We start from the raw sequence: 11377 nt of genomic DNA, 5'->3' as shown, positions 1-11377 counted from the left end.
CTCCTACTCCTCCTCCTCCTCTTCTTCTTCTTCTTCTTCTTCTTCTTCTTCTTCTTCTTCTTCTTCTTCTTCTTCTAAATGCAGAGATATAATTATGGTTGTCAACCTCCAAGTGGGGCCTGGAGATCTCCTAGAATTGCAACAGACCTCCAGAAATTGGTTCCCCTGGAGAAAATGGTGGCTCTGGAGGGTGGGCTCTATGGCATTATACCTTGTTGAGGTCCCTCCCCAGGCTCCACCCCCAAATCTCCAGGAATTTCTCAACCCAGACTCAGTGACCCTAGAATGCTAAGCGGTAAGAGAGAAAACTAACACACCATAGATAAAACTGTAGCATAATCCTTCCCCCTAATATCCTGGTTTATGATCTTCAGGGAAATTTATATCAGGGGAAATACATTATCCATTTACTGAGGACAGCTCCTATTTTTGCTACTGTTTCTGAAATAAATCACTTATCTTTATGCCCTTATTTTGTCCATGTTTTTACCTATTGATTATGCCTTGTTAAAAACTTTAGCACAAGCTGTTAGACGCATCAGTCTTCAGGGTTCAGCTCCTTCTCCAAAGTCTCAGACTCAAAGTGGGGAGTAGATGCACTTTGTCTCCAATGTACATATATTTGCACATGTTGTGGTTTTAACTTTACTATTGTTTTAATGTATCTCGCTGTTTTAATGTATTTATGTATACTCTGTAAGCAGCCCTGAACCTGCCTGGTAGGGAGGGTGGGATACAAAATAAATAAATAAAGGCAAATCTATACACACAACATTAAAACTTTATGCAGGGTGCCCACAGCAGCTGGTAATGTGTATTTTGGAGAGCTGATAAATCTCTTACAGGGACAATTATATTTTGCCTAGTATCTCTTTCTCAAGGAGAAGTATATTTTCTGGCTTCTGAAGAATTTTGAATTCAGCGTTTAAAAAAACGGCAAAACCATATCAGTTATAAAAAGAGTTAACATTAAAATCCATGAGATTTTAATTTGCAACTAGGTTTTACAGACAGCACCCATTTGAAATTCCTATGATTCGTACCTAGATCAGGAAATCAATTTTTTTAAGGACAATTTAATCAACTGAAGACCAACGTTGCATCAGATTTCTAGCCCCCCACTTTCCACATCTGTAGAATTGCCAATTTCAGATTGGGAAATTCCTGGAGATTTGGGGGTAGGAGCCTGAGAAAGGCAGGATTTGGGGAGAGGAGAGACCTCAGAGTCCACTCTCCAAAGGTGCCATTTTCTCCAGGGTAATGGATTTCTGTAGCGTAGAGATCAGTTGTAATTCTGGGAGATCTTCAGCCCCCACCTGGATGTTTGGCAACCATACACATCTGTCATTGCAGCACTCAAGAATCTCACACATGCCAGGATCAAAGTAACTAAGATTTTAATAAGTGTAATACCTTCATATACTAATCATGAGATGTACACCCAATCCACCAAAGAGGCTAATGACCATTAGAAGATCACTTCAAAAACATGCAATTCTCTGGGCAGTACATGCAAAGAGGAAGATCTTCTGTGAAGATGTGTTTCTAGGTGGATAGGGTATTTGTCCAAGAACATTCTTCATTTCTCAATTGCCGTGAGTGATCACTTGCATGGGGTGGAAGGGGTAGAGTGACTATAGACCACTGACTGTTTGAATAGCATTCCTCTGGAACCACACCAGCCATACTTTCCCCCATCCATTAAAATTTTGTTATTTGAACCCTTATTGGTATCAGTTCAAGCATGAAAAACCAAAGCTAAGTGCAGACTACTGGTGTGGAAAACACTCCCTCCCCCTTGCATTTTGTATCATTTAAAGCTGAACACTTAGGCTGGCTTCCTCTGCAAATATCCACTGTGCATTTCATCTCCCCTCATACTCCAAATGGGCAATGGATCTGCATCCTGCCATCATCAAACTGTGTATTGCCTCATCGCCAGTCTGCAGCAGTCAATGGCATGAGGCAGGAAAATGCATAATGGAGTGTCATTATTGGAGGAGGGGTATTTGCGTGTGCATTTGTGTATGTGCCCATGCCTGGAAGTCATGGCAACCTCTGGCGACTCCTACTGGGGCATGGAGGACGTTCAGAAAAATGGCTTGACAGCCTGTGTCTGCCTCTCGCCCCTGGTATTCTTTGGAGGTCTCCCACCCAAGTGCTTTCCAGGGTCGTCCCTGCTTAGCTTCTGAGACATGACAAGATCAGGCTTGACTGGGCTACCCAGGTCAGGGCATGGAGTGTCATTATCGATTATGTTTTTATCCTAGCCTTCCTCCAAGGAAGTCATGTTTCTTCCTTCCTCCATTTCATTTTTGCAACAACTTTGTTACGCAGGTTAGGTTGTGAGTTGGTGAACACCCCAAAGTCACCCTATGGGCTTCATGGCTATGGTGGGATTTGAACTCTAAGTCTCTCAAGCCCTAGTCTAACACACTAGTCTCTGCACCACACCAGTTCTCCTGTGGGACACTGGTCAGTTGTCCTGGATACTAGAAAAGAGAAGAAGAAAAGAAGAAGAGATTGGATTTATACCCCGCCCTTTACTACCTGAAGGAGTCTCAGAATGGTTTACAATCCCTTTCCCTTCCCCTCCCCATAACAGACACCCTGTGAGGTAGGTGGGGCTGAGAGAACTCTCTCAAGAACTGCCCTTGAGAGAACAGCTCTGAAAGAACTGACTGACCCCAGGTCACACCAGCAGCTGCATGTGGAAGAGTGGGGACTCAAACCCAGTTCTCCCAGATTAGAGTCTGTGCTCCTCCTAACCACTACACCAAGCTGGCTTTCTTGTGTGCAGTAGGCATTTCCATTGGCACTTCCAACTGAATGTGTGGTGTAATTCCAGCTTTCGTTCAATTGCGAGAATCATTTGAATCTATCCACTCTGCAAGTGCCTTGGTTGCTCAAGCTTTTCATCCCTGACACACCATAGGATGAATTAAATGGGTGAACCTGGAGCCAGAAATTGGACCAATATCCTGTCAGTTCATTCCAGCAGATAATGATGGAAGTAGATAAATATCAGACCAATTAACTCCACTAGAACATCTCCACGTATGTGTGCACGTGATCAAATAAGAACAATAAGTCCTTCCACATTAGCATAAATTATATGGGTTGGGGATAATATTCTCATAATTTAAAGATTGCAGTTGACTTCATGAAGGAACAGGGCATTTTCAGTTGCTGCCCCAAAGATATAGGATTAGTACACCAGAAGAGGTGTGAGTTAAGAAGAAGAAAAAAGCACTTGAGGAAACACTACTTTTGTGTGGGTAAGCTGCTATGGAGAATATGCCCAGTCTAGAAATGATTGACAGCCTTGACAGGATAGCCTTGCATCTCAAAGGCCCTGTGGCTTTACTGTTTTTCAAACAAAATGTTGGTTTCAGTTTTGCAAGGTAAACAGTTGGTTTCAATTTTGGGGGTAAAAACAAACAAACAGAGACCACAATCATAGTGCAGTCCAGTTTGTACAGAGACCAAACAGCCCCAACCACAATCTCGCAGGCAGGAATTTCACACTCTGCACTGGCCCACAGTACAAGTGTATTTCTGGATCCTATGAGCCCATAGCGGAGGCACTCTAAACGTTTCTATTTCTAGGTGAGCAATAAAACATATTCACGTACCACTTTGTTCTCTCTCTACTCCGGAAGCTAAAAGGTCAGGTTCTCCAAGGCTAATATCATTCATCTGAGTCCCCAGACACTCCATCTGCAAGACCTTGCACCATTCATCTGCTTCCAGCTCTTGATAAACAGGCCAAAAGAAGAGAGAGCGAGAGAATGAGCTGTGTGCCTGATACACTAGGCTTATAAGCTTTACAGCAATCGCAAGGGAAGTTTTTCTTTTTCTTTGGGCAGGCAGTGCTGCTAAACCCACCTGATTCGCACGCAAATGTTCTGGATGTGTCGTCATTAAAATATATCCCTACAGCATGCTTCCTCGTGCTTTTTGGCAACCGAGATATATTCTTCACATGATTAAGTTCTGTAACCTGTTGATTAAAAAAACCAGAAAACAGCAATTTGGAGTTCTCAGTAAGATCCACGTACAAATAGCATCGTATTGGGCAAACCTGTGTCACCATAGTAAACATAACTAGTCGTAAACCAACCGGTGGATGCATGGCAGATCCCCCAAGGACCAAATAAAGCACCTCTGAACCATCCAGACAAGACACTGAGAGTTCCATATTTAGCATATTTAGAATCAAGACTATGGCACAAGGGTTGCCAACTCGTTCTTGGGAAATTCCTGGAGATTGTGGGGGGGGGGTGCCTGAGATGGGGAGGGAGCTCAGAGAAGGGGGTGAAGACACAGAATCCGCCTCGAAAGCTGTCATTTCCTCCGAGGAAGCTCATCTCTGTAATGTGAAGAGCACTTGAAATTCTGGAAGAACGCCAGGCCTCACACGGAGACTGGTAACCCTACACGGCACTAGGAAAGGGGAGGTTAAGCCTTCCCCCTCCCTGCGCCATTTCCCCAGTCTAAAAGAGCACCAGGGAGCTGCTATTTGCCCACCTGGGGGTAAGCATATTGGTTGCCCGTCGTCAAGAAATGGTTCCCTTAAGCCACTTTGTCCAGGAAAACAGCATGCAGGGAATGCCTAATCCCTCTCCCCGATTATTTTTTAAGTACTGGGGGCTTTGGACATAGATCTTCCAATGTCTTATCTTGATGGGCCATCTCTTTGCTTCCTGACCATAGCAGAAGAAAAGAGAGCAAGAGTCCAGTAGCACCTTAACGTCTAACAAAATTTGTGGCAGGGTATGAGCTTTTGTGAGTCACTGCTTACTGCTGCCCATCTTTATCTATCTTCCTGCCTGGTCCTACAAAACCAGGAATACATGGCCCTTGTTAGGTCACAAGATGTGAGGGCCAGACATGTGTGCATGTAAAGTGTTGTCAAGTCGCAGCTGATTTATGGCAATCCCAGCAAGGGGCTTTCAAGGCAAGTGAGACACAGAGGTGGTTTGCCATGGCCTTCCTCTGCAGAGTCTTCCTTGGTGGTCTCCCTTTCAAGTACCGACCCTGCTTAGCTTCTGAGATAAGCCGAAGGTATAAATAAATAAGATCAGGCTCTACCATGCCACCTTCCCTCCAAGGGCCAGCCATAGGTACAGATAAATGAAAAGCAATGCATTAAATCAAGTTAGGAATTAATACAAATAATAGATCTGACCAGAGGAATTACAGAGACACTCACTGGACAGAACTTTGATTTACAAGGATACCTGTGTCTAGTTGTTGAAAGTTTAGCACTGCACAACAGTTTTTGCCACTTCGGTATGTGCATCATGATATCTGAACACTGAGAAAACATCTGGTTCTGCTAGATATAAACCCAAGCTCCTCCCTGCAAAAAACAAAACAAAAAAACCTTCCCCTACTTGGCAAAATAAATCATGAAACAGCTGGTACTCTGTAGTCCCGATAACACGTTCTCTGACTTCAGCAGCTATTCCCAAATCACCCTTTAAGCAGATTCATGTGTATTCAGATCCCCACACCAGTCCAATCCCTACTGAAGCTCAAAATTCGTTAGGAGGCTGATGGTGAGCCATTATTTATCATCCTAATCCACTGGGCAAGGTTGTTGTGGGGAGGGTCTCTCTCAATACCTACTGTTGTGGATAAGGGGTGGGATGATGCATTTATGCTCCACTTGTACACTTTCAGAAGCATCTGACTGGTTGGAATCAGAAATTTAGACTAGGGAGACAGTTGATCCAATCCAGCAGAGCTATTTTCATGGTTTTAAGAGCAGCGTGAAAAAAGGGAACAATTTCTACCATTTTGTACTTGGATCCTGTTATGTTTAAAAATAGGACTGTCAGCCTCCAGGTGATGGCTAGAGACTAGGGTGGCCAGCCTCCAGGTGGGGCCTGGGGATCTCCCGCTTTTACAACTGATCTCCAGCTGGCAGAGATCAGCTCCCCTGGAGAAAATGGCTGCTTCGAGGGGGGGAACTCTATGGCATTGTACCATGCTAAGGCCCCTCCCCAAACCCCGCCCTCTCCTGGATCCACCCCCAAAGTCTCCAGGTGTTTTCTAAACCCTACTAGGGACTGTGATTACAACTCATCTCCAGGCAACAGAGATCAGGTCCCCCGGAGAAAATGGCTGCTTTGGTGGGTGGACTCTATGGCATTGTACCCTGCAGAAGTAGGGTTGCCAAGTGTAAATTCCTCCGGAGCGGGGGACTCCCGTCCAGCGTCTGAAGCGCGCGCCGCATGCACGTCACCCGGAAGTGACGTGACGACGCCGGGCACACTGGGGGCGGGGCCACGACCATCCGAGGGAAAACCATAGAGTTTTCCCTCAGATGACCATGTCCCCGCCCCCAGCGTGCCCAGCATGGTTGCGTCACTTCCGGGTGACACGCACGTCAGGGTGGGGTTCCCCCCAGGGCCCGATCCACTGGCGGCGGGGAACGGGCCTCTGGGGCGGGGGTTTCCCCACCCCCCGGGTGGACTTGGCAAGCCTATGCAGAAATCCCTTCCAACCTGATACCCCACCCTCTTCAGAATCTACCCCCCAAAATCTCCAGGAATTTTCCAACATGGAGCTGGCAACCCTATTTAAAACACTTTCTAGGAGGGGGGGGTGTTGAATGGTTTCATATCGAGAGTTTTTGAGCTGTTCTGAAAATTCAAAGAAGTGAAACTGAAAGAGACAGTTTTTTAGAAGTTAAATTTAGCACTGCCCTCATCAATGGGACAAGATCTGAGAGGGCATGAGAGATCTAAGCTACAGAAGCAAAGAGTGAGGACAAAGCTGAAATAATTACAAGTCAGATCACTAAGGAGGAGAGCTGAAGTCAAGAAGACTTTGCTGAAAAACTTGTCTGCTGGCAAGAAGGCCAAGAAGCTGACCTGAGAAAGACCAAGGTTGTAATAAAGAGGACTGCTTTGTGTTAGGACAGGGGACTGTCTAATTAGGCTTAGCTCTGGATACATTGAACAGATGTAGCTGCCTTCTACTGAGGCAGACCACTGTCTTCTCTTGATGGGCAGTAGTCTTCCAGGGTCTTAGGCAAAGATTCTTCTAAGCACTTAGTGGAGGCTGCGGGAGTTAGACCGATTCATGGAGGATGGGGCCATCAACAGCTACTAGTCATGGTCAGGAAAGGGAAAGGTCAGGAAAGGGAACCTCCAAATAAAGAGGCTGGGAAGCAGCATGATTGCCAGTCCTCAGGTGGGGGCGGGGGATCCCCTGATTTCATGGCCCTCCAGCTGATCAGTGGGAGTACACGGCTTGCCAATCAGCTGGAGGGCCCCTCAGATCTTGCAGGAGGGAAGGGAGAGGGGCAGCCACCAGCCACACACCTGAACTCCAGACCCACAACATCAACCTCCAAGTGGAGCCTGGAGATTTCCTAGGATTATAACTAGACGGTATAGATCAGTTCCCTTGGGGAAAATGGCTGCTTTAGAGGGTGGACTCTGTGTCATTAGACCTCACTGAAGTTCCTCCCCACCCTCTCAACGCTCCACCTCCAGATCGCCAGGAATTTCCCAAGCCAGTAGGATTGCCAAATCTGGGGGGAGCTGGGGGAGGGTGGGATTTGCGGAGGGGAGGGAGCTCAGCTGGATATAATGCCATAGGATCCTCCTTCCAAAGGAGATGTTTTACCCAGGGGACTGATCTCTGTACTCTAGGGATCATTTGTACTTCTGGGAGGTCTCCAGGGCTCACGTGCAGGTTGGCAACCCCAGAACACAGAGTCGGTAACCCTAAAAACAGACATCCATGTGGTGGTAGCAGTAGAGACTACTGGAAGGAAGGAGTCAGAAGGGGCTACAGAAACTGTTTTGTCTTGCCTTGTTTCCCTTTCATGGTGTCGGCTGCCAGGCAGACCATGAAAACATAAACACAGTGTGTGCTTCTGTATATGTCCTTAGGTATGATGATGCATTATGTCTTAAATCTTTTTTTTCCCCCATGCATCTGCCACAGCAGAATCAAAACATATTGTTGTTTCTCCCTTCTGGAGACAAAAGAAAAATAATATTTTCTGGAGAGCCGAAATCTGAATTCTGTTTCGGAGCACTTTTCAAGCTATTCGTGAAGGTAACTGTATGGAGGAGGCAGGAACTATCGACTGTCACTGAAGACTTTATGGTGCTTGGGAGGAGAAAAGGTAATTAAAAAAAAAAGAGCCGTTACTAAATTTATTCACATTATCAATTCACTCTTTAAAGGTCAGGCACTGAAAGAGCAACTACTTTGGGGGGGAAAATCCAAACAGCAGAGCAATATATTGTGACATATATTTTTGCAAGCCTCGTTCACATTTGACGCTTCAAAGTTCAGCCAACTGCAGAGTAAAATCTGTTTTCATTTTGGTTACTTTTCCTTCCCGCATTGGCTCTTTTATGATGGTATCAGTTCATAAAGCAGACAATGAAGATTGCTCATCTCCCATGGCGGTTATCTTCATTGTGCCAGAGGTCCTGCTTTGATATTGCAAATATCAAGAAACATTAATCTCCTCAATAATAGCCTGATCCAATAATAGACTGATGTGAGTTAGTAGATAATATATTTAGGGTGATGTATAACCAACAGTGACAAGACATGTAAAAGGGAGAAGCTGGCTAGTTCTTCTGAGAAATTTTTTTTAGACAGAATTGATTAAATCTGCTCTTAAAACAGCCCAGTTTGAGCCCAGTAGCACCTTAGAAACCCACAAGATTTTGGGAGTGTTGTAACTCGACAGCACCTGGTACCAAAACAGAACTTTATTAGAACATAAGCTAGGCCTGGTCTGGGCCATGCTAGGTCATAATCAGCCTAGGGTTGCCAACCCCCCGATAATAGCAGGGGCTCATCTAATTCTGAAGGCCCCAATCCACCACCATCCAGCTGGCAGGTATGGGGAGTGCCGGCCCCAATCAGCCCTGCTGACCCCGACATGCCTGGTGCAATGACATCACCCAGAGATGACGTCATCATGCTGGGCACGTTGCATGGGGGACACTCTGGCATTCAGCTTAAAACTCTATGGTAACCATAGGCTATACTAGGGTTGCCAGGTCTTACCTGCATCCTGGCAGGGGGCTCCACCTTGACTCCTGGGGTCTTCCGGCATGCGATGACATCACCTGGGAGTGATGTCATCATGCTGGGCATGTTGTTCAGTGGACGCTCTAGCATTTGGGTAAAAAAACCTCTATGGTCACCATAGAATTTCCCCCAAAATGCTAGAGTATCCCCTGCACTACATGCCCAGCATGATGATGTCACCTTCGGGTGACAACATTGTGCCAGGCACATTGGGTTTGACAGGGCTCTTTAGGGGTGGGGTTCCCCCAGCTGGCCAGCAGCAGATCAGGGGCCCTGAAAGTGGGAAAAACCCTGCCCCCATTGGGGGGATGGCAACCCTAGGCCATAACCAGCCATCAACCATCAACCAACAACACAAGTGAAAAGCAAAACTAAAGCAAAGGCTTTTACCTTAAGGGACCATGTTTTTACAAAGCTGTACCATACAATAAGGGAATGCCAACGAATTCATTGTCCACAATATAACCGGGGGGGGGGGTAGTTGGACTTTAAGGTTGTCCTGGACGTGAATCGAGCTGTACTACTGCAGACGAACACAGCTACCCTCTAAAACTTTCTACTCTTAAACTTTCAAGGAGATTGAGGGACCTGTAATGGATGCTGCCATCCGTTCTGGGTATTCTCAGACGGGTCTAGTGCAACCAGGCATCTCTGCATAGACTCTGTGGCCTCCAGGAATGTGAAATGACATCCCTCTTGCCAGGTGGAGGGTGGATGGCTCCAGGAATTACAGCTGAACTCCAGATCACATATTTATGTATTTATATTTCGATTTCAACCTGCCCTTCCTTGCGTAGCAAGGCTCAGAGCAGGGTACAACACATTAAAATAATAGATTATTAAAAACAATTTCATACAATAATAAGCAAAGCTAAAATCAGATGGCGCTATTAGGCACTGACCACGCAGTATCCAGGTGGGGATGTGCAGCTGTGTGGTTTGTTATGCTGGTACACAGTGTAATGTGTGGTGAGGGGGGGGAGAGAGAGCTTAATATTTGATTATTTTGCTTCTTCTGGAGAAAATGGCTGTTTTGGAAGGTAGACTGTATGGCATGATACCCTACTGAGGTCCCTCCCCTCCCTAAAGCCCACCCTCCCAGGCTCCACCCTCAAATCTCCAGGTATTTCCAAACCTGGAGTTGGCAACCCTACATTCCTCAAAGTACACTACCCAGAGTTGCCTGCTCCAGGCTAGGAAATACCTGGAGATTTTGGAGGTGGAGACTGAGGAGGGTGGGGGTTGGGAAGCAGAGCGGTATAATGCCATGGAGTCTATCTTCCAATGCAGCCATTTTCTCCATGTAAACTGATCTCTGCCACCTGGAGAGCAGTCGTGAAGCAGAGGATCTCCAGGCATCACCTGGAGGCTGGTAAACCTAACTCTACCTCACCTTGACAGCACAGTAGGCTTAATAGCACGATCAAATGCTCTTTGTGCAACAGGCGTCAAACCCTGAGAAGCCAGATCTAGGACTGGCTGGAACTTACCAAAGTCATCTAAGATTTCATAGGTAGCAGATCAAGTTTCATTGTCAGAGACTATTCATTATAACTCCAAATTTGTGGAACAATGGTTCCCGGTGTTAGAATACTTGACAAGCAATGACACATTAAAAGAAGTGGTGCAGTCAAAGCAATATTATAGGATACTTCCACATTTTTGAACTGTCAATATTATCAGATTAATCATTTCTGCAGCACTATTCTTTCCTTTGTTCAATTCTTGGTAATTGTAAATTCATAGTTTTACCTATAGAATGTACGATATATGTTTGTTGTATGTTTGCTAAGGTAAAATAAAATTTTTAAATTTTTAAAAAAACACAAAGTCATATAAGATTTTATAGGTGAACTAGGCTTGCCATTCCCCCCCCCGGGGGGGGGGTTGCCTGCATTTAGGGCTCCCGATCCACCAACCCGGATCCAGCCAGCAGGGGAACCCCAACCCCAAAGTGCCATGTTCGAGCCAACATGCCTGGCGCGATGACGTCACCCGGAGGTGACATCATTGTGCAGGGCACATTGCAGGAAGACGCTCTGTCAGACAATAGAGGACTCACACGCAACGTGCCCTGTGTGATGACATCACATCCAGGTAATGTCATTGTGGTGTGCGCGCAAAGTGCACACACCAAAGATCTCCCAAACCAGGATAAAGATCTTGCAGGAAGACGCTCTGTCAGACAATAGAGGACTCACACGCAACGTGCCCTGTGTGATGACATCACATCCAGGTAATGTCATTGTGGTGTGCGTGCAAAGTGCACACACCAAAGATCTCCCAAACCAGGATAAAG

The 11377-nt window shown here is 46.0% G+C and overlaps 1 protein-coding gene across 1 annotated transcript in view; it reads right to left on the bottom strand.

The window, feature by feature from the left end:
• Positions 1 to 11377, bottom strand: part of DOK5 (docking protein 5) — a 110060-nt gene that overhangs the window by 15167 nt on the left and 83516 nt on the right. The window contains exons 3-4 of the mRNA XM_015428230.1: positions 3889 to 4003; positions 3636 to 3755 (exon numbers count right to left, since the gene is read on the bottom strand). Of these exons, the coding sequence (XP_015283716.1) occupies positions 3636 to 3755; positions 3889 to 4003 (235 nt within the window). The remainder of the gene's footprint in view (positions 1 to 3635; positions 3756 to 3888; positions 4004 to 11377) is intronic.

This window comes from Gekko japonicus, unplaced genomic scaffold (assembly GCF_001447785.1).
Source record: "Gekko japonicus isolate JY-2015 unplaced genomic scaffold, Gekko_japonicus_V1.1 scaffold1965, whole genome shotgun sequence".
Classification (NCBI taxonomy): Eukaryota; Metazoa; Chordata; class Lepidosauria; order Squamata; family Gekkonidae; genus Gekko; species Gekko japonicus.
The sequence above is the reverse complement of the archived record's forward strand: the minus strand, read 5'-3'. Positions and strand labels throughout refer to the sequence as shown.